This window comes from Ovis canadensis, chromosome 11 (genome assembly GCF_042477335.2).
Source record: "Ovis canadensis isolate MfBH-ARS-UI-01 breed Bighorn chromosome 11, ARS-UI_OviCan_v2, whole genome shotgun sequence".
Lineage (NCBI taxonomy): Eukaryota > Metazoa > Chordata > Mammalia > Artiodactyla > Bovidae > Ovis > Ovis canadensis.
The window spans coordinates 19401565-19424812 of NC_091255.1; the positions used below are offsets into that span (position 1 = coordinate 19401565).

The 23248-nt window shown below is 40.5% G+C and overlaps 1 protein-coding gene across 2 annotated transcripts in view; it reads left to right on the top strand.

The window, feature by feature from the left end:
- Positions 1-13459: 13459 nt before the first annotated feature.
- The window catches only part of MED13 (mediator complex subunit 13), a 97519-nt gene continuing 87730 nt past the window's right edge, over positions 13460-23248 (top strand). The window contains exons 1-2 of one of the 2 annotated variants that reach the window (XM_069542613.1): positions 13460-14279; positions 16077-16311. In XM_069542613.1, the coding sequence (XP_069398714.1) occupies positions 14214-14279; positions 16077-16311 (301 nt within the window). In that variant the 5' untranslated portion in view covers positions 13460-14213. The remainder of the gene's footprint in view (positions 14280-16076; positions 16312-23248) is intronic. The other variant, XM_069542614.1, reaches the window with a different exon arrangement.

Here is a 23248-nt window from a genome sequence, read left to right on the forward strand (position 1 = left end):
TTGAATTGCAAGGAGATGAAACCAGTGAGTCCTAAAGGAAATCAGTCCTGAATATTCATTGAAAGGGCTGATGCTGAAGCTGAAGCTCCAACACGTTGCCCACCTGATTTGAAGAGCCACCTCTTTGGAAAAGACCCTGAGGATGGGAAAGATTGAAGGCAGGAGGAGAAAGGAATGATAGAGGAGGAGATGGTTGGATGGCATCACCGACTCAATGGACATGAATTTGAGCAAACTCCAGGGAAGCCTGGCGTGCTGCAGTCCATGGAGTTGCAAAGAGTCAGACAGGACTAAGCGACTGAATAGCAACATTTCTGTGTAACATATTATTCTGAAACTTAGCAGTTTAAAACAACAAATAGGGCTTCCCTCGTGGTCCAGTGGTTAAGAGTCCACCTTGCCATGCTGGGGACACTGGTTCAGTCCCTGGACTGGGAAGATCCCACGTGCCTCAAGGCAACTAAGCCTGTGCGACACAACCACTGAGCTGGTAATTAGGAAGAGAATAGGCATCTTTTGTGGAAAACAATATTTAAATGGTAGTGTATTTAAGTTACCTATTTGGGCAAACCAAATTATCCTAAAACTTTAGGTAACTAATAGAGATGTTGCTACCTGAAAGTGAGATTCAGCCATAACAAAATCCTTAGATCCATAAGTAACTTTGGAACAGACAATAAACTTTGGGGAGAGTGTTAGTGAAAGGCTACGGTACGTTGAAGAAACTGTTATATAAGCATCGCAATTTTTGATATATTGCAGGTGAAGGCTTGCAAAAAATTAGGTAATGTTATAGGAAACTGGAGGGAAGGAAATCCTTAATATATAGTACAAAAAGTTAAGTAGCACTGTTGCCCACAGTAACCAAAATGCAGAAAATGTGAGTAATGGACTGGGTGGTCTAGCTAGGGAGATCTCCAAGCAAAGGTTTCCTTTTGTTGCTTATAGTAAATGTGAGAGCAGAGAGGTAAACTAAAGGACAGACTGTTAACAGTTTAAACAAAAGGCAAACAGAATTTAATGGTTTTGAGAATTCTCAGCCTCTCTAAACAGTGTGCGTTCAGTCACTAAGTTGTGTCCGACTCTTTGCAACCCTATAAACTGCAGCAGGTCAGGCTTCCCTGTCCTTCACTATCTCTCAGTTTGCTCATACTCATGTCCATTGAGTTGGTGATGCTGTCTAACCATCTCATCCTCTGCTGCCCCCTTCTCATTTTGCCTTGAATCTTTCCCAGTATCAGGGTACTTTCCAATGAGTCAGCTCTTCTCAAATGGTCAAAGTACTGGAACTTCAGCTTCAGCATCAATCCTTCCAAGAAATATTCAGGACGGATTCCTTTTAGGATTGACTGGTTTGACCTCTTTGCAGTCCAAAGGACTCTCCATCACCACAGTTTGAAAACATCAATTCTTCAGCGCTTAGCCTTCTTTATGGCCCAAATCTTACATCCATACATGACTACTGGAAAAACTGTAGCTTTGACTATATGGATCTTTGTCAGCAAAGTGGTGTCTTTGCTTTTTAATATGCTGTCTAGGTTTGCCATAATTTTCCTTCCAAGGAGCAAGCATCTTTTAATTTCATATGGTAAACAATGCTAAAAATAAGATGTACCTTCTGAGCTACAAATCCGGGGCACTTTTAGTACATGGTCTTAAGACAAAGCAAAGAGTATGATTGCAAAATCTTTACCTAAAGTCTCAGAAAGATGGAAGGTTGTGCATTGGAATACTGTTTGGTCCTCTAAGAAGATAAAAGGTGTTTCACACAATCTCTCAAGAAAATGATTAAGGACCTAGGAAGTATAAGGGCACTGTCTGTCAGTCATCTCATCAGAAGTCCAAGGGAGAGAATGACTTATCTGAAAGATATTTGTAGGTGTGACTTTAATCTAGTGGAGTGGGCCCCAATAACATTCATGTAAGACTCATAGCATTTAAAAAATAAATACTTATGCAGAAACATTGCCAGAAACATCCATATCCCTTGGACTGAAAGGGATATAGAAAGCAAAGCGAAAAGAACCCTTTGGACCCTCAGAGTTCCACTGGCAAGAAGTAGGCTGAGACAGTAAACATGGGCTATCTCTCATTATAAAAGGGCGTGTCAGGGGATGACTCAGGGGTCAGAACCAAGACTCCAGAACATGGATCTGAGAGCCAGGGAGAATTACTCCCAGGTTTTGAGACTTAATTAAGGTTTGTTCAACATTTGTTCAGCTGGATTTCAGAACTAGGGCCAGTGACTCCTATGTGCCTGCCATTTTCCCTCTCTTTGAATAGGATTGTCTGTATTGGCTACCCTGTTACACCTGACTCACCATTGTGTGCTGGGTGTATGGAGGAGCACATAAGTTGTCATTTAGTTTCACAGGGGGAGAGGAACTATATTCAAGGAGCTACATTTAAGGAACTACACTCAAGGAGCCTCAAGGAGTGATGAGGAGATGTTGGATTTCAAGCTGACACTATGATGAGATGAGACTTTTGATGACTTGGGAAGTGAGTGTATTTTGCATGTGGGAGGAACATGAATCACGAGACCAGAGGATGGACTGTGGTAGCCAGCCCCCAAGGTAGTTCTCAATTATCCTTGCCTCCTGGTATTCACACCCTTGCATAGCCCCTCCCCCAAACACACACACACTCTATCACAGTTGGTCTGTGTGAGCAACCTCATGTGCCAGAAATGATACACGTTACTTCTGAGAATAGATTATTAAAAAGACTTCAGCTTCCATCCTGGTCTCTCTCTCCATCTCCATCTCCATATCTTGGATAACTCCCTGTTGGAGAAGCAAGCTGCCACGTTGTATATAGCTCTAAGGAGAAGGCCACCTGGAAGAATACTCAAGCCTCTGGCCAATGGCCAGCTGGAAGCTACGTCCTGCCAACAACCATGTGAGTCAACTAGGAAATCAATCCTCCAGCCGTACGCTAGCCTTGAGATGACTGCAGCTCCAGCCAATATCTTGACTGCAACCTTATGAGAGACCATGAGCCAGAACCACCTGGTTAAGTCACTCTCATAAACTTCAGGAACTGGGTAAGATAATGAAATGTTTGTTATTTTAAGCTGTGAAGTTTCAAGGTAATTTATTATGCAGCAATGGATAACAAACACACCAGCCCAAGAGCCAGGACTTGCCAGCAGAAACAGAGACCACCAAGGGAGGGGCTGTCTATCTGCAGCTGGAATCACAAAAAAAGATGCAGCCACTCCTGGAGACACTGCCTAAAGCACAAGGAGAAGGAAAGACCTACTCTCTCCACGTCCCCTACGTCTCACCTCTGCCTCCATTGGCCAAACCAAACCACAAGGAAATCGATAAGGGAGCCTGAAAAGTGTCATTTGCAAGCAGCAACCTCTTGCAATACAGAAAAAGAGCAGAGGAAGAAAAGGAACTTAATCTGAAAACAAATAGGCAAATTTCCAGCACAACCAAGGACCTTTTTCACATGGAATTCCCAATACACTCTTCAGAAACATGACCTCAAACTCCAGTTTGGGAAATAATGGCCTAAATGGGTCTTCCCCAAATCTCTGCAAGCTCAAATCTTAGACATCAATTATTACCCACGTTATTTTATTCACTTATTTATGTTTGGCTACACTGGGTCTTCATTGCTGCCTGAGGGCTCTCTCTAGTTATGGCAAGCAGGTGTTAATCTCTGGTTGCAGTGGTTGGGGTTATCGTGGTGGTTTCTCTGCACAGGCTCTAGGGCGTGCAGGCTTTAGTAGTTGTGGCTTGGCTGGGGTTTAGTTTCTTCTCCACATGCGGAATGTTCCCGGATCAGGGATCAAACCTGTGTCCCCTGCCTTGGCAGGTGGATTCTTAACCATTGAACCACCGGGTAAGCCCTTACCCACTTAAATGCAAAGTCTTTCTCTGCTAACCTTGTTCCTTATCACCTGGGGTAGCTTCATCTTCTTTCAATTCTACAACATTTAACCTATACCCAGTTAAGGTATTTTCAAACACAACTTACAGTTATTTAGTGCATGTCTTATTGTCTGACATTAATAAGCTTCTTGAGGATCAGATCTGTTTCTAATATACTCTTGCATCTTGCCCTCAACATCATAACATAGTACAGAACCTTGCTCATAGTAAATATCAGTAGGTATTAAGTGAATGAATGAGTGAATGTCACAGTCAGTGGTAGAAATGGTATGAAACTGTTACCTTCTTCTATATTAGTATCAATATTAAATCCTCTTGGTTCTTAGAACCAAGAGATTCTAGAATAACCTTCCTATTTTCTTGGCTGGTTACATCCTTTGAACTCCTTTGAACCCTTTCTTGGGTGAACAGAACAATAATATTGTAAACCGGTTTGTGTCTTGCCAGGAATAATTATTCTGTGAGACCAAAGTCCTGCCTGGAACCTTTTAACAGGAGGAGCAGGTTCAGTAAACTGTACTTGTTTCCTCTCTGTTAAAAATCATCTGCTCAGTAAGAAAAGAATGCTCAGCATTTTGCAAAAGTGATTTCCTCTACTTCCCTGTCTTCCTTGCCGATGCCTTAATAAAGGGAATAAATGTGAAACAGAAAGCATGTTTTCAGATAAACTCCTTTAATTAGTTCAGGCCTCTTCACTTCCTGTCTGGATTACCACCACGCCCCCCACAAGTCTCTTGGCATCTTCTTTCTAAAAACAAATCTAGCTCGGCACTCTCATGTTTAAAGTTTTCAATCATTATTAATTCTCTTCTGGACTAAATCCAAACTCTTCATGCTTTGGCCTTGAGGGTTCCTTTTTTAGCCAAATCTTTTCTTACCAACACCAGGCTTTCCAGCCTTCCCCTGTGCCTTCTGTCTCTCTCCATCCCCTCTCACCAGCATTTCTAGTTCAACCCACTCATCCTTTAAGATTTAGTTTCAACTGTCCCTCCTGGAGGTTTGTCCTGAGCCCCTCTTGGTAGATTAGCATCCTTTATGGACCTCTTTGGGCTTCCCAGGTGACTCAGTGGTAAAGAATCCACCTGCCAAGCAGGAGATGCAGGTTCGATCCCTGGGACGGGAAGATCTCCTGAAGCAGGAAATGGGCAACCCACTCCAATATTCTTGCCTGGAAAATTCCATGGATAGAGGAGCCTGCAGACTACTGTAAGGGGTCACAAAAGAGTTGGACACAACTTAATGACTAAACAACACAGACCTCTTTGGCCGTAGGCAAGTTGCTCTTTAAGCCTCAGCATTCCAATTTAGGGATCCCTGGAGCAGGAAATGGCAACCCACTCCAGTATCCTTGCCTGGAAAAGCTCATGGACAGAGGAGCCTGGTGGGCTGCAGTCCATGGAGCCGCAAAGAGTTGGGCATGACTGAGTGACTAACACTTATCCCAATCTAGAAAACTGGAATAATATATCAGTAGTGTGTACTTACCTCAGAAGCTTGTGGCAAGGATTATATAGATAATTAATGCAAAATTATTGTGACAAAATGACAAAATGTGGTCTACTGGAGAAGGGAATGGCAAACCACTTCAGTATTCTTGCCTTGAGAACCCCATGAACACTATGAAAAGGCAAAAAGATAGGACACTGAAAGATGAACTCCCCAGGTCAGGAGATGCCCAATATGCTACTGGAGATCCATGGAGAAATAACTCCAGAAAGAATGAAAGAGACGGAGCCAAAGCAAAAACAACAACCAATTGTGGATGTGACTGGTGATGGAAGCAAAGTCTGATGCTGTAAAGAGCAATATTGAATAGGAACCTGGACTGTTAGGTCCATGAATCAAGGCAAATTGGAAGTGGTCAAACAGGAGATGGCAAGAGTGAACGTCAACATTCTAGGAATCAGCGAACTAAAATGGACTGGAATGGGTGAATTTAACTCAGATGACTATTCTATCTACTACTGGGGGCAAGAATCCCTTAGAAGAAATGCAGTAGCCATCATAGCCAACAAAAGAGTCCAAAATGTAGTACTTGGATACAGTCTCAAAAATGACAGAATGATCTCTGTTTGTTTCCAAGGCAAACCATTCAATATCATGGTAATCCAAGTCTGTGCCCCAACCAGTAATGCTGAAGAAGCTGAAGTTGAACTGTTCCATGAAGACCTACAAGATCTTCTAGAACTAATAGCCAAAAGAGATGTCCTTTTCATTATAGGGGACTGGAATGGAAAAGTAGGAAGTCAAGAAACACCTGGAGTAAAAGGCAAATTTGGCCTTGGAGTACAGAATGAAGCAGGGCAATGGCTAATAGAGTTTTGCCAAGAGAACACACTGGTCATAGCAAACACCCTCTTCCAACAACACAAGAGAAGACTCTACACATGGACATCACCATATGGTCAATACTGAAATCAGATTGATTATATTCTTTGTAGCCAAAGATGGTGAGGCTCTATATAGTCAGCAAAAACAAGACCAGGAGCTGACTGTGGCTCGGATCATGAACTCCTTATTGCCAAATTCAGACTTAAATTGAAGAAAGTAGGGAAAACCACTAGATCACTCAGGTATGACCTAAATCAAATCTCTATGATTATACAGTGGAAGTGAGAAATAGATTCAAGGGATTAGCTCTGATAGAGTGCCTGATGAACTATGGATGGAGGTTTGTGACATTGTACAGGAGGCAGGGATCAGGGCCATCCCCAAGAAAAAGAAATACAAAAAGGCAAAATGGTTGTTTGAGGAGGTCTTACAATAGCTGTGAAAAGAAGAGAAGTGAAAAGCAAAGGAAGAAAGGAAAGATATACCCATCTGAATGCAGAGTTCCAAAGAATAACAAGAAGAGATAAGAAAGCCTTCCTCAGTGATCAATGCAAAGAAATAGAGGAAAACAATAGAATGGGAAAGATTAAAATCTCTTCAAGAAAATTAAAGATACCAAGGGAACACTTCATGCAAAAATGGGCTCAATAAAGGACAGAAACAGTATGGACCTAACAGAAGCAGAAGATATTAAGAAGAGGTGGCAAGAATACACAGAAGAACTACACAAAAAAGATCTAAATGACCCAGATAATCACGATGGTGTGATCACTCACCTAGAGCCAGATCCTGGAATGCGAAGTCAAGTGGGCCTTACAAAGCATCAGTATGAAAAAAGCTAGTGGAGGTGATGGAATTCCAGCTGAGCTATTTCAAATCCTCAAAGATGATGCTGTGAAAGTGCTGCAGTCAATATGCCAGCAAATTTGGAAAACTCAGCAGTGGACACAGGACTGGAAAAGGTCAGTTTTCATTCCATTCCCAAAGAAAGGCAATGCCAAAGAGTGCTCAAACTACCGCACAATTGCACTCATCTCACACGCTAGTAAAGTCATTCTCAAAATTCTCCAAGCCAGGCTTCAACAGTACGTGAACACTGAAATTCTAGATGTTCAAGCTGGTTTTAGAAAAGGCAGAGGAACCAGAAATCAAATTGCCAACATCCGTTGGATCATATAAAAAGCAAGAGAGTTCCAGAAGCATCTACTTCTGCTTCATTGACTATGCTATCCCCTTTGATTGTGTGGATCACAACAAACTGTGGAAAATACTTAGAGATGGGAATAACAGACCACCTTACCTGCCTCTTGAGAAATCTGTATGCAGGTCAGGAAACAACAGTTAGAACTGGACATGGAACAACAAACTGGTTCCAAATTGGGAAAGGAGTATGTCAAGGCTGTATATCATCACCCTGCTTATTTAACTTCTATGCAGAGTACATCATGAGAAACACTGGACTGGAGGAACCACAAGCTGGAATGAAGATTGCTGGGAGAAATCTCAATAACCTCAGAAATGCAGATGACACCACCCTTATGGCAGAAAGCAAAGAAGAACTAAAGAGGTTCTTGATGAAAGTGAAAGAGGAGAATGAAAAAGTTGGCTTAAAGCTCAACATTCAGAAAATGAAGGTCATGGCATCTGGTCCCATCACTTCATGGGAAATAGATGGGGAAACAGTGGAAACAGTGACAGACCTTATTTTTGGGGGGCTCCAAAATCACTGCAGATGGTGACTGCAGCCTTGAAATTAAAAGACACTTACTGCTTGGAAGAAAAGTTATGACTAACCTAGATAGCATATTAAAAAGCAGAGACATTACTTTGCCAACAAAGGTCTGTCTAGTCAAGGCTATGGTTTTATCAATAGTCATGTATGGATGTGAAAGTTGGATTATAATGAAAGCTGGGTGCTGAAGAATTGATGCTTTTGAACTGTGGTGTTGGAGATGACTCTTGAGAGTCCCTTGGACTGCATGGAAATCCAACCAGTCCATCCTAAAGGAATATTCTGAATATTCATTGGAAGGACTGATGTTGAAGCTAAAATTCCAATACTTTAGCCACCTGATGTGAAGAACTGACTCATTTGAAAAGACCCTAATGCTGGGAAAGATTGAAGGCGGAAGGAGAAGGGGACAACATAGGATGAGACAGTTGGATGGTATCACTGACTCAATGGACATGAGTTTGAGTAAACTCCGGGAGTTGGTGTTGGACAGGGAGGCCTGGCATGCTGCAGTTCATGGGGTCTCAGAGTCGGACACAACTGAGAGACTGAACTGAACTCAACTGAACTGAACTGAATGCAAATACTTAGCACAGTGCTTGACATATATTAAGTATTGCATATTAGGTGATAAAATCATACCAGCTATTTAGACATCCAGAGGAGTCAAAGACTATCTCAAGTGGAATAAAGATGGGGGAGGGAGATATCTGATTTGCTTATGAAGGTTTAAAAGTCTAATTTCAAAGTAAGGAAATTAGAGGGAACTGACTTCAAATTTAACATTAAAATAAAACATTTATGGAGAAACAGACAAGGTTGAGAGACTGTACTACTAAGAAAATGGCCAGTCAGGGCAACTTTCAAGATAATTCAGGATATTTAAGGTTTAGAACTAATAAGTTTTCTTATTGTCTCAACTTGCTAATTTACTATTGTTGTTCAGTTGCTCAGTCCTGTGGACTCTTTGTGACCCCATGGACTGCACCACGCCAGGCTTCCCCATCCTTCATTATCTCCTGGAGGTTGCTCAAACTCTTGTCCATTGAGTCAGTGATGCCATCCAACTGTCTCATCCTCTGTTGCCCCCTTCTCCTCCCGCCTTCAATCTTTCCCAGCATCAAGGTCAACCATGGGTTGGTTCTTTGCATCAGGTGACCTAAGTATTTGAGCTTCAGTTTCAGCATCAGTCCTTCCAACGAATATTCAGGGTTGATTTCTTTTAGGAGTGTCTAGTTTGATCTCCTTGCAGTCCAAGGGTATCTCTTTATTTCTATCTTCAACTAAGTAGTGTCTGTGCATTCACTAAATAAAATAGTTTGTGATGCCTCAGCGTTTTGTTTTCTATTGAATTAAGTACAACATTAAACCATTAACATGACCTTAAGAAAATCAATATTGTCACCAGGCTGAAGACCATTCTTTCCACAACTTAACTGGTCCTTAGCTTTAGCTTTTGACTGTAAGCTTGTATTATCCCCCACAGCAGCACTAGCTACATGTGGCTATTAGGCACTTGAAATGTGACTAAACTGAAATGTGCTATAAGTGAAAATATAATACATGAAGATTTTAATGTTTTGATTAAAAAACAATATCCCAATAATAATTTTTATATTGACTACATGTGAAATAATAATATTTATGTTATATTTGGGTAAATAGAGTGTGTGCATGTTAAGTCACTTAAGTCATGTACTACTCTTTGCGACCCTATAGACTGCCCACCAGGCTTCTCTGTCCATGGGATTCTCCAGGCAAGAATACTGGAGTGGGTTTCTATGCTCTCCTCCACGGGATCTTCTCGACCCAGGGATTGAACCTGCATCTCCTATGACTGCTGCATTGAAAGCAAATTCTTTACTGCTGAGCCATCAGGGAAACCCAAATATAGTACAAAAGTAAAATGAATTTCACTTGTTTCTCCTTTTCTCTTTAAATGTGGCTACGAAAAACATTTAGTTACTTATTTAGCTCTTATTATTTCTACTGCTTGAGACCCTGGCTTGCTTCAGAATCAGGAGGAAAGCAGGAGTCCTAAGGACAAACACTGCCCTTTCCTGGACTTTCTCAGTCTCAGGTGAGACGGTCACCCTTCCTGGAGGCTTGGGATCTCCATTTTGTCACTCAGGATGGAGCCCTGAAAAGGATGAAGAAGTGAAAGAACAGTTTTAAATGTAGATCACTGAGTCCACAATTCAAACAGTAGAAGACAATCGGTGATTATCAACTCAAGGCACCTCTAGATTCATCCTGAGATTCCTGATTGGCTCTCCTCTTTCACTTGAATTACATCTTGCCATCACAACAGTAAAATGTAGGTGCTATTATGACACAGTAACACATTTTACAAATGAGTAAATGGAAGTTGCTGCTACTGCTAAGTCGCTTCAGTCATGTCCGACTCTGTGCGACCCCATAGACGGCAGCCCACCAGGCTCCCCCATCCCTGGGATTCTCTAGGCAAGAACACTGGAGTGGGGTGCCATTCACCCAGTACTCTTGGAAGTTAGGGGACTAGTAAGCATCTTGTGGAGTTTTGATACTAGTTTGTTCAACTGTCTAACTGCCATATCTAGCAAGATTATGAATGAGTTCCTTGTATATCCTGTACCTTAACCTTTCATGACCTGACTGACATTCTAGATGACAAGTATGTGTAGTAAAATGTATTATAGTATGACTTCAACCATGCATATATGTATTTCCCATATATACACATTTGACAGTTAACTGTGAATGGTGATGTGCTCATGGGCATTTACAGGGGGAGGAGGTAGCACGTTGTGTTTAAAATGTTTTCACCTTTACACTTTCCTGTGTCTTCCAAACTTTTGACAATGTACATATACATTTTTATTTCTTATTCTTTACATCACAGAAAATGCCATTTTAAGAGACGGTGGATGGCTATGATATATTGTTCTTTTATCTCTTCCCCAAGATCTCAAGATGTTTCCATTCCTCTCACTGTTGGTGTCTCTTTCTTCCACTTTGCTTCTCCTTTCTTTCTCTCTCAATTTTTCTTTACTTTTTCATCTCTTCCTTCCATTCTTGGCCACCCCCCAATCCCTGTCTTTAGGGGAAGATTGATACTCAAATGAAATGCCAGTCAAAATGTTACTTCCCATCAGGTGGGTTTCAGGCAGATCCTGTCTGCCTCTGGAGTCCTAAGGAAGGTGCTCAAGTTGGGGGCAGGACAGTGGAGGGCGAGACTTCTAAAAAGGTTGGTTTTAAATGAAATAAATGACGGAGGAGAACTTTTCAGGGTGACAGAAGCAGTGGGAGCAAGGGCCTGAGGATTCTCTCCAGGAAAGAGAAATGAGCAGAGGGTCTCTTACCTTGTTGGGTCTGGAGATTGCCATCTCCCAGTGCAGGAACTTAGTTAGAAAGGATGTGAACTTTAGTTGATTTGAGCTCCTGGATTGAATTAGTCCTGGTTGCATAATTGACTTTGATATGTGGCCTTTGGATCTGAATTGGGTTTAATAAGATTTAACTGCTTCAAAGGGCTTTATAAGAATTCATTTTATCCTTCAAATCTGATTTCAAATGCTACCTACTTTGAGCCGCCTTCTCTGACTTTGGTTCTCCTCCAGCACGCCTCTTGTGCCAGTTGATACATACCTTATTCAAGCAATTACCTACATTGTATTTTATCTTATCCTGTGGGAAATGGTTCCTTTGTTGCCTTGCTTCAGGAATCTTTCAGTTCAGTTCAGTCAGTTCAGTTGCTCAGTCCTGTCCAACTCTTTGCAACCCCCATGGACTGCAGCACACCAGGCTTCCCTGTCCTTCCCCAACTCCCAGAGCTTGCTCCAACTCATGCCTATCAAGCCGGTGATGCCATCCAACCATCTCATCCTCTGTCATCCTCTTCTCCTCTTGCCTTCAATGTTTCCCAGCCTCAACCTCTTTTCTAATGAGTCAGTTCCTTGCATCAGGTGGCCAGTGTTGAGGGTTATGCATATATCTTATTCATATTTGTATCCCAGGCCTAGCACAGACCAGGAACACATTCATATGAGTGTGCTCAATAATGATTTTTTAAGGTATATTAACAGATAACATTTAGCAAGCACTGTGGCAAACCCTATGTCTGCAATGTTTCATCCACCAGACACTTTAGGAGGAAAGTACTTTTATTATCCCTATTTCACAATGAGAAAATTGAGAGCAGGAGAAATTAATTTGATCTAAAGTCAAATTTGATCCAAGATCAACTAGTAAGTGGCAGAACTCCTCCTGTAGGTTTTTGGCTTCAATATCTGAGGTCTTCACTACCATATATGAATCAATACAGGAGGAAGGCTTTCCAATCTGTGGCTGAATAATGGGCATAGAAGAATCCACCATCATTTTACAGAGGCAACTAAGATGAAAAATTATGGTAAAGTCCTAACTCGATGATGTCTCCAATTTTTTGAATCACCTTTACTTCTTCCTCCCTCCCTTCTCCCCTCTTCCCTTCTTTTCCCCTCGCTGCTCTCTTTCCTTTCCATCTCTCTCTCTCCCCTTCTCTCCCTTCTAAAACTTAGGAAAAATGTCTTGAGTTCCTACGTTGAAGTATGATCCAATCAAGAACTGTAATGTTTTTTGGGAACGGAACGAATATTTTATTTGGCTCCTACTTCTTTCCATTCAGTCGCAAATTCACAAATATCAAGCACCTACTGTGTGCTAGGAACCTTTTTGAGACACTGGAGACGCAGCGGTAAAGCAAAGTAAGTGCGGGTTCTCACGGAGAGATGACTGTCAGTGGGCATTTTACATACACTTGGGTCACTTACTCCTCACAATAACCACACGAGGTAATGATGACAGCAGTAATAGACAACTCTAAGCAGTGTTTATCTGTGCTGGGCACTGGGCTTACCTACGTGTTTTCTTTGTATTAACTCATTTACCACAACAACCCGTGAGGGAGACATGTCTTCCTCATTTCACAGATGAGTAAACTGGAACGCAGGTAAGTGATCTGCTCAAAGTTCGAACCCAGGCAGTGTCACTCTAACTCCCGGGCTGTGAACCACAAGGCTATACTGTTTCATTTATGTTTCCTTCATAATATTCCAACTTTCGAGCGGCCGAGTCCGGTCTCAGAGGATCTGACGCCCAAGCCCAGGGGTTTGTGCCGCACCCCAACGGCCTTGAGGAATAAGTGAGATTGGCTTGGAATTTTTGCAGTACTTTTCTCTTCCACAGAATCCAAACTGATTTCAACGTAATTCTCAGATTTGTGATTTGAACCCTCTGGTACTGTCAGTTGCCCGGTAAGGAGAGAGAGAGAGAGGGCCAGGGCCCGGGTCATCGCACACTGGCCGGGGCACCCAGCAGATGGCGCTGTCTCGGTGGCCAACAGCCGGCTGCCCCGTCCCCCGGGGCTCAGCGCCTCCGCTTGAAAGCTTCCCGGCCCTCTCTCACTCCCTTCTCGCTCCCCCTCCCCACGGAGCCTGGGCCCACGTGACCTCGAGGCGGCCAATGGGCGAGCAGAGAGGGCGAGCTGGTCCCTGTGGCCGCCATTAAAGCGAAGGGAAAACCCGTGAATTCGGATTAAAGGGGGAAAAACACCGCCCGCTGGGCCCACAAAATGGGGGAGACTACGGCGTCCCGGCGGTGAGGCCGCAGGAGAGCGGACGTTAGGCCGGTCTGGCTCAGGGACGACACGAAGACACAGCCAGAGAATGGTCTGAGCCCGCAGACGCCGCCACCAACCTCCGCCACTGAGGAGACTCTGGGCTTAAGGACATCGCCGCCGCCGGGCCGGGGGCCTGGGCTTCTCTCCCGGCTCTCGCCCTTCCCGCCCCTCTGCGGGCGCCTCTCCGCCCCGGGAGCAGCCTCCGGGGCTCGGGCTCTGCCCTCTCGGACTCGTTTTTAATTATTTATTCTGTAATTTATTATTTTTTTCTGGTGGCAGGGGCACACATCCCCTCCGTCCCCCGAAGAGGGACGAGCGTCCGCGGGCTCCGCGGCGGCCGCAGCCCGGCCGGCGGGGCGAGCGCGGCGCGGCCCTCCCGCCTCCGGCCCTCGGCCCCGGGCGGCTGGGTGCCGGCCGGGCGGCGGGGGCTGCTCGCGGCGGCGGGGGGGTGGGTGGGGAGGGCGGGCGGCCCGGCGGCCTCCTCTTCCACCGCCCCCCCAACCACCACCCCCCCGCCCTCCCCGGTGTCTGTTTCTCTCTCTGGTCGGAGGCGGCGGTAATGGCGGATGGTGGGTTGTGGCGCCGGCGGCGGCTGCTGTGAGGGACGATGAGTTCCTCCTTCGTGCCGAACGGGGCCAGCCTGGAAGATTGTCACTGTAACCTCTTCTGCCTGGTGAGTGCCGGGCGGGGGCCGCGGCGGGCGGGCGGTGGGGGAGGGGCCGCGAGGTGCGCCCTTGGGCCGTGGGGGAGGGGGTCCGGGTCGGATCCAGATGCCCGAGTCCCCGGGCGAGGCCCGGCCCGAGCCGGCGCCGCGGGAGCCCCGCGCCGGCCCGGAGCCGCCGGCCCGGGCTGCGCTAGGAGCGTCGGCCTTTTCTCCCGTTTCCGACACTTTTCTCGCCCGCGGTCCTGTCTCCCAACTTGGGCTCCTTTCCTGGCAGGACAGCGGCATTTCCCTCCTGTGTTGCTGGCTTAACTGTTGCTTGTCTCCTTATTGACCGTGTATCCCTTTTCTGCCACTTTCTATTATTGCCCATTCTCTCCCACTGCCTGGCTCTGCTCCTCTTATTTTCCCCCGATAAACGAGACCCCGGAACTTAGCACTCTTTTAATTTTACGTGCTTGTTCTTTATAAAGATGAGCCAAACTGTAGGGGGTTCGTTTGTTCCTTGGGTGACTTCAGACTCTTAAAAAAACAGTGAATGCCATTCCGTAGTTTTTCTTTTAAACTTTGAAAGCAGTTGGAGATTTTGACAGTCTCTAGCCGACTTGCTTTTATTAGAACATTAGGTTTGTGAGAGTGGAGCGAACTTATGGAAGAGATGCTATGGTTCTGGACTAAATATTTTTATACAGAAGGCTGCTCCTCTTATTGAAAAGTCAAGGGGAAGCTGGCTCTACGGATGGCAGTTGTGTTGGTTGGCCCCGGTCTGGGAACATCTGAATAAAGACTTTCAAAAGTACCAACTGTTGCAAATACTCAGTCTGCAGTTGGATAGGAGCTTAGCTTCATCAATGATTTGAAGTTTCGGTAACTTTCTTTTTTTCATTTTCCCTGTCCTATGAGGAATATTAAGAGTGTGTGATAGGTAAGTGAATTGAGTGGGCGGAGCACAACTAGTTGGCAAGTGTAAACTGCCAGTCATGTATCAGCAGTTTCATTTTTGGCACCTTAAGCTTGCACTTTTAAGTTAGATTAAAAAATTACTGAATTCATGCTGATAATTTCTTTTACGATACTAAATTGAGATCTTGAATGCCTTTCCCCCTTATAAAATGTTTCTTGTACAATATCCATTAATCAGCATCTCTTCAGATATAGTAGACAAACAGCAGGTTTTACATTTCTGTCTTCTCCAACTCAGTCTATTTTTGGTACTTTTAGGATCGGGTTCTTTGAAGATAAGACTAGCACAAATCTGACAGTTCTTTGTGAGCAGCTATTTGACTTTTCCTTAAAGAGATATATATGTAAAGATTTAACAAGAATGTTTTCATTTGTAGTTGAGATTTCTTTTCCTTAAAGCTGTGACGTCTGTAAACATGGAATGATGAATCTTTAAAAGTTAATTTTGTAGTAAGTTTGATACCAAGAAACAAATGTAACCAGTAAGAACAGAATTTAGGACTGAGAGCAAATGTTTACTCAGTGTGCAGTATTAAAGTCTGTGTTTATATTTAACATTATTAAAGCTTTTTAATTTATCCTTGGGACACATTTATTGACTTGTATTCAGTGACATGTCAGTATTAATTTTTTCAGTGTCTGTTCTTTTCCTTTAATTTTTGGTTGTTGAATTATCAGAATAAACTCCCCCCCCCCCCCTTTCTTTTTTGGTCAGTTTGTTTTCAGTATCCCAAGGATATGTTGAAAAATTGTAATGTCTTAATGAAATAGGGGACTTTAATAGTGAGGACTTTCGATTTTGAGTGAATATGCAATAATAAAAAAATCATACTTTGTTTTCCTCAGGCTGACTTGACGGGAATTAAATGGAAGAGATACGTGTGGCAAGGCCCAACTTCTGCCCCTATTCTGTTTCCGGTGACAGAGGAAGACCCCATTTTGAGCAGTTTTAGTCGCTGCCTTAAGGCAGATGTACTTGGTGTTTGGCGGCGTGATCAGAGACCTGGAAGAAGAGAATTGTGGATATTTTGGTGGGGTGAAGACCCCAATTTTGCTGACCTAATTCACCATGACTTATCAGGTGAAAGCAGCTTATCATTTCTAACTTAAAGATATAGCAATGTTGTATACTTTTCCTAAAAACATTTGTATTACAAATGGAGATTTTTTTGGTGGAACATTTGTTTACTGTGAAACCAGACAAAAATTCAGCTTCATGTTTTATTTCACTGCGGTTATTTTATTTTACTGAAAATTATGCATTTTATGGCAGGTTTTTTGAGCCTCGAATAACTATTCTTTCTTCCACCTCCCAGCTTTCTCATGAATTTCTGGCAGACAGCCCAAGGAAGGCATGTTAGTAAATAAAATTAAGAAAAATGGAATTGGGGAGCATTTCCTAACAAAGTCAAAAAATACTTTTGAAACCACGTGTAACTCATCTTTGAGTCAATTCTGCTACTACTCTCTTCTGTGTAAATAAGCACACAGTTGTAGAAATATCTGGAAATATTGTAACTTTCTCATGTGCTTTTTTTCCCCCCTAGGCATATAGTTTTTTCAGTATTTTTATTTGTGGTTGTTACATTATTAACAAATCAAGGCTTATGTTAATTTTCTTATTCTTGGAATGTGATTCTTTTATTTTAGGTACTGTTCCATCAAAGACTGTCTTTGATATGAAACAGTGCCAACTTGTTTAGCTTTTACAGTGGGACATGTGTCATAATCTGAAAAGTTAGGGAAGTAATTTTATTATGAGCAAATTGATAAGATTACTTCTGTCTTATTTTCTTGATATTTAGGGCCAAATGTTACTTTCAAAAGAGAAACTATAATTCTTCATGTAATACTGAAGCTTGTGTTTACTTTAGAGTCCATGTTAACCGAATCTTTGATGATAAGAATGTAAATGATTAGTTGTTTGCTGCAATGTACCAAAGATTTCAGTATGATGTAACATAATGAATCTTGACGAGAAAATTGAGGATTTTTAGATAACTGAAAAAGTTTTCTTATTGGAAATCAAGTACTCTGGAGTTTCTATTATTGTCTATTTGATCTATAGAACTTATTTTACTTTTGGACGTATGTAATCCAGGTGACTATCTCAAACAAGCACTTAAGGCCAGTGTTTGTGCAGGAAAGTGTATGTCACATTTTTTATCTTCAAATTAACAAACCCTTCAGTCTTAATATTCATTTTTGAGAGTGGTTGCAATTCTCTTATCATCAGTGCTTTCTAGCTTTTCTAATAAGATCCTGCTGGAGAGTCTAGCCCTTATTTTTAAGTATGTAGTGTGGTTCTAAATATATTAAATGATGAGTTTATATATATGTATGTGTATATGATGTATGCATATACATCAGACTATAATATTCCTTTACAGCATCAGCAAGGTGATGCTTTGTAATTGTCATGCCAAAAACTAAGCCTGCCAGCTTCCTTTTTCTTTCATTGACTTTAGGTATGCTTGAGTTATTTTAATCTTGAAGTGATTGTAAATACCACCTTACTAAAATATTTGAAGACTGTTTTAATATTATTGATAATATAGATAAACTGTTATGCTGACTTGGAAGTTTCGGTCTTCTTAATAAAGTTAGAACATCTGAACAGACCATTTCCCTCTCCCCACCCCCTCTCTCCCAGATTCCATGAAATACATTTCGTGGAATCAAACATAATCTTAACAGTTATGTAGTATTAGTATTACATTAGTAGGACTAACATTTTGAAAATTAAAAGCCTATTAAAGTTAACTGTGAACTGGCGTGATGTGTATTAAAATACTATGTGGGGAGTTTTATTTTCTGTTTTAAATAGGTTTTCTCCTGAAAATTCACAGCTATTAAATTTTTTTCTCTATAGTTTGCCGGTAAGCGTAATTATTTAAAATAGTGCTGCCTATACTTTAAAATATTTATTTGAACATAATGAAAGTAATTTTGGAAGTTTAGGCTTTACTTGTCAGATTTTGCTGAATGCCAATTAACTTAAGAATTTATCAGTGAAAGCAATTAAAATAGTAAACCTAAATATAGTAATGGTTATATGTAATCATATTTTCTGTTCCGAAGTCTGTCTGGTACTATCTTAAACAGTTTGTGTAGCCAGTGGTATTTTTATAATGTTTTAGCTTTTTTTTTTAACCTGTCATTTACTTTAGAATGTTTTTACTTAAATCAGACATATCTTAAAGAATAATAAGGTCTTTTCAGATGGAGTATATTTGTCTCGCCCTTTTCTTTGCTCCAGGGACACCGTCTGCCTCCCTTTTGGGGTAATTAGTCTGCCGCTGTCTCTCGAGCTAACCCCTTTTTCATTTCTTCCCATCTGTGGCACTCCATCCCCTTCTTTTAAGCTCCCCTGAGAAGAGAGCAGCTGGACAGTAGGGGTGGCATCAGCTGCTGGAGGCAGTCCTGAGTTCCAAGTGGAGGTGTGGTAGCAAGGAGAGGGGAACCGGAAGGACCCAGGTGGTAACTAAAGAGCTGGTTAATTTAGCTTGAGTGTGCTCTTTGCAGGCAGTGTCTTTCTGTTTGGTTCAGCAGCTACCACATCTTGTTACTGAAATATTTGTGATTGTGGCAGTAACACTGCCGTTCTTGGTGAGAGAAGGCAGAAGCCATTCCTTTTTGCAGATGAGAATTCTCAGTGTTTCATATTAAGTCAGTAATAAAAGTACAAAATTGCCTTTGCTTCCCCCTATGAATTTCATTTGTGTCATTCATAGTGTATTTTTTTTAAGTAACTTTTTGTTTGAAAATAGGTGTAGATTTCCATAAATTTAACAGAGACACTATATAGAGTTCTCTGAGTTACATCTTCCATCAAAATGGTGCATTTTCCACAGCTAATGAAACAATACTGATATATTGATATTGGTATTACCTAAATCGATAGTTTCTTTGGTTACCCTTTATTTTTACTTATTGCCCTTTTTTATCCTATGATCTCATCAAGGATACTATATTACATTTAGTTGTCATGTTTCCTTTGACTGTTCTAGACTCTGACAGTTTCTCAGACTTGCTTTATTTTTAATGATCCTGATAGTTCTGAAGAGTCTAGTCAGGTTCCATTGCTAAGGTTCCATAGTACATTTTTAATTTCTGCCTGCCTCTTACATGTAGCACATGTCTGGGTCACCTTCCTCTCAAGTTTTGCTAATGTGTAGAAATAGAATGTAAACTAGTTTTACTGCTAATTGATAAAAGTCTTTTACAGCAAGCCAAATCTGATTTGATACTTTAACCCTCAGTTCGAAGTTTATTGTTGTCACTGTTGGCTTTTAGTTTTTCCCTTGAAACAAAAATAAAAACAGCTACCCGCTCTCTGAGGTTTGCATCTTAAAAAAATTTATAGTAGCTAGAATGTGATGAGACTCTGAGAAAACTGATACCCTGAGAATTGAAAAAACAGAGTCAGTCAGGGCTAAAAATATTTCTTTTTCCTGGCTCCTGTGGTAATAATGCAGGATTTTAGCGACATATACAAATACTTTTATTATAACAATTTCATCGTAGATACTGTCAAATAGGTCATTATTTAGTCTTAGAATTTAATTTTGGATGCTTTTACTGAAGGGTATTAATTACAGTGGAATTTAACCTTAAGTGACAGCTTTAACAAGATTGACAAATAGATAAATAGCAGCCGAGTATAGCAGTCCAGTGTTACTCAACTAAAAACTCATTCTGTGCCCCCGGTAGCCTGAAGAGTTAATTCATTTCTGTCTTCTGTTACACAATTTACTTGTGATCCAACTTTTTCTGTTTGCTGGTCTTCTAGGCACAACATTGCCATGCTTTTCTGTGTACTGTCAAGCAAGAAAACTGTATTTTTTAGATCTTCAAATCAAAGATAAACATAAGAGGCTGCTTTTAAACCAATGTTTTTCAGGTTTTGCTGATCAATAGTGCTGCCAATTTAAGGCTCTCAGCAATTTGTTGAAAGAACAGCTTATGAATGGGCAATTATTATTCAAGACAGGTGCTAAACTAGACACTTAAACATTTCTCTTTATTCCTTCAAGAAATACATAGTATTTTCAACAGTGATCGATTTTGACCCATTTATTATTTTTTAGTATATGCTGCATTTTAATAGCTTGGCAGACTTAGGTAGATTCCTTTTTTACTGGCTTACCACCATGAGGATATTTAACGATGTCCGTTTTGAGAAAACTGAGTACAAATGCTTAGGTATATCAAAAATTCTTTTTGTTTTAATTTTTTCCCCCTACTCATAGAGAATTATTTTGATGACCTATCACATCCTTTTGTATCACTATAATCTGTATCCTCAAAAAATTATGGAAATCAAATTTAGCATTTGAACTTATTGTTCAAATATCTTGTAAAAATTTTTCAAGTAACAATTAACAGTTAAGAGTTCTAATCCTAAGGGTAACAGAAAAGTACTAAAAAACACAGAATTGAAACTGTTTTCTCTGGGGATACAGATAGAAGAGGAGGGAAACATTTATTTAAATACATTAAGCAGACTTTTTCCATTAGGCTGGGGTTAATTAAGTTCAAAAAAGTTAGGTAAAGATTTGCCTGTGTGTTCCCTCTCCCTTTTCTGTTAAGCTGGTGTTGAGATACAAGGGCTTATTTTAATTAATGTAAGGGGTGTATGCCACTATGTCTTTGGTGGCTTGGTTGTACCATTTCGTTTTTTATATCCATGAATACAAGATGTGGAGAAGTACGTCTGTTATGGTTACTATAATATCAAGATAGAAGCTTGGCTTAATAGTCTGCTTTCTGAGTGACACTCCCCCCGGACCTCCAAAAAAAAAAACCATCTGACTTTTCATTGAATGTTATTAAGAATTATTCTTATTTCCTCAGCAATGAAAAATCAAATTGTTATTTAGTGTGATGGTTGCTTAGTTATCTACCGTATAGGTGAAGATGTGCTTAAGAGATTTGTTGGCCTTAGAAAATCCTAACAGGTGATCAGATCTTTGTTTTATGCATAACTCCCATTTAGTGTTAATAAGCTTTGTGGGCATTTGAGGGTTTAATGTAAAATGAGGATTAAGTTCACCTGAGTTTTTCTAGACACAGAATTAGAGCAATGAGAGAGAAATGCTTGAATATTAATACTGCTTAATTTTCTAAACTATATTTAGTTTTCTTAAACTATTTAACTACATACAGGTTTAACTGAAATAGATTTTTAAAAATAAAATCTTAATATGTAAAATTAATAAAAATTATTGTATTACAGTTTTTACTGTTTTAAAGATTTTTAACTTTTGGGTAGGAAGGTGAATTCAGTCTCAAGTTTTAAGTGAATAATTTTCTGATATTTGAAGTTTATAGTGACTGTAGATGTTTGAAATGTAATGATATCTGTGTTTTGGTTCTTTGTTGCTTTAAAACTTAGAAGTAGTTTGAGAAAAGATTTTGGTAGGGGCTTCTTGTGTATGACATGTGACTCCATTGCATTTCCTTAGAAGGTAAGGATTTTTGAGGTAAAAGGCTATAAAAAGTACACTAGATAGTTTATAAAGAACTGAAGAATTCCAGCATAATTCTTTTGGAATTAAGAATATGTGTACTTTTAGTAATCATAAATCACATAATTTTAGATAAAACTTTTACTGTAACTTTGATTTGAAATGATAGAAGCTGATTAAACTAAAAACAGATTGAGAAAGCTTTGATTTTTTTTTTCCTCTCAACAACTCAGATATGCTTGTGATCTAGACTTTTTAAATAAAGTGAAGCCACTATGTGCCACTTCCCTTTTCTTCTAGCCTCCTGTTTCCTTTAATAAAGTGAAACTTGTGAAATTTTGGCTTTAATTGGAAGTAGATAAGGATGTCGATAATACAGCAGAATGTGAAGAACTTTTTCTGTTTATTATTAATGATTTAAAAATTATTAAACTTTTCTCGTTTTTAAAAAGCTTATCTTTTGGAAAAAAGTTGATTTGAAAGATTTTGACTCTAATTTAGGAGACATTTTAGTGAACAACATAAAATCAACATTAACTTGTAGCACAAATTTCTAGTGAAGTTAAAGTCCATTGTCATTGTGCTATTGTGCTTTTGAGTTAATGTTTATTCTGCTCATTTGTTGTACAAGTTATGAATGTTTGCCATCTGTCACTCTTAATACATGTCTTTGCTTTTATTCTAAAGCATCATGGTTTATTATTTTTCTCTTGAGATAGTTATGCATTTTTAGTGTTGAATTAAGAAAGATTTTTTTTTTTACTTAAATTGAAAGAAGGTCCATACTTTAAAAATGTTTTATAAAGTTAAATAGACTATAGGAGTATGCCACACTATTTTATATTTGAAATAGCAAATTAAAATATTCCAAAAGTTAAAATGTTGATGGCAGTAGCTCCTATTTATAGTAGGATTCCTTGGATGCTTTCTTATAGGTATAGATGGATAGAGAGTAAAAAGCTTTTTTTCTGAACCACATCCATACTTATCTCAAAATGACTATGTTATTATTATTATTATTATTTTTGTAACTTCACTTGGAGTGATTAATAGATTTGCTGGCAAAATTGAGGTTGTATAGTTAGCAAAGGTTGCAAAAACCAAGATCATGGCATCCAGTCCCATCACTTAATGGGAAATAGAACGGGAAAAAGTAGAAGCAGTGACAGGTCTTATTTTCTTGGGCTCCAGAATCACTGGATGGTGACTGCAGCCATGAAATTAAAAGACGCTTGCTCCTTGGAAGAAAAGATACGGCAAACCTAGACAGCGTATTAAAAAGCAAAGACATCATTTTGCCAACAAAGGTCCGTATAGTCGAAGCTACGGTTTTCCAGTAGTCATGTACAAATGTGCAAGTCGGACCATAAGGAAGACTGAGCACCGAAGAAATAGTGTATTTGAATTGTGGTGTTGGAGAAGACTCTTGAGAGTCCCTTGGACATCAAGATCAAACCAGTCCATCCTAAAGAAAATCAACCCTGAATATTCATTGGAGGGATTGATGCTGAAGCTAAAGCTCCAATACTTAGGTCACCTGATGTGAAG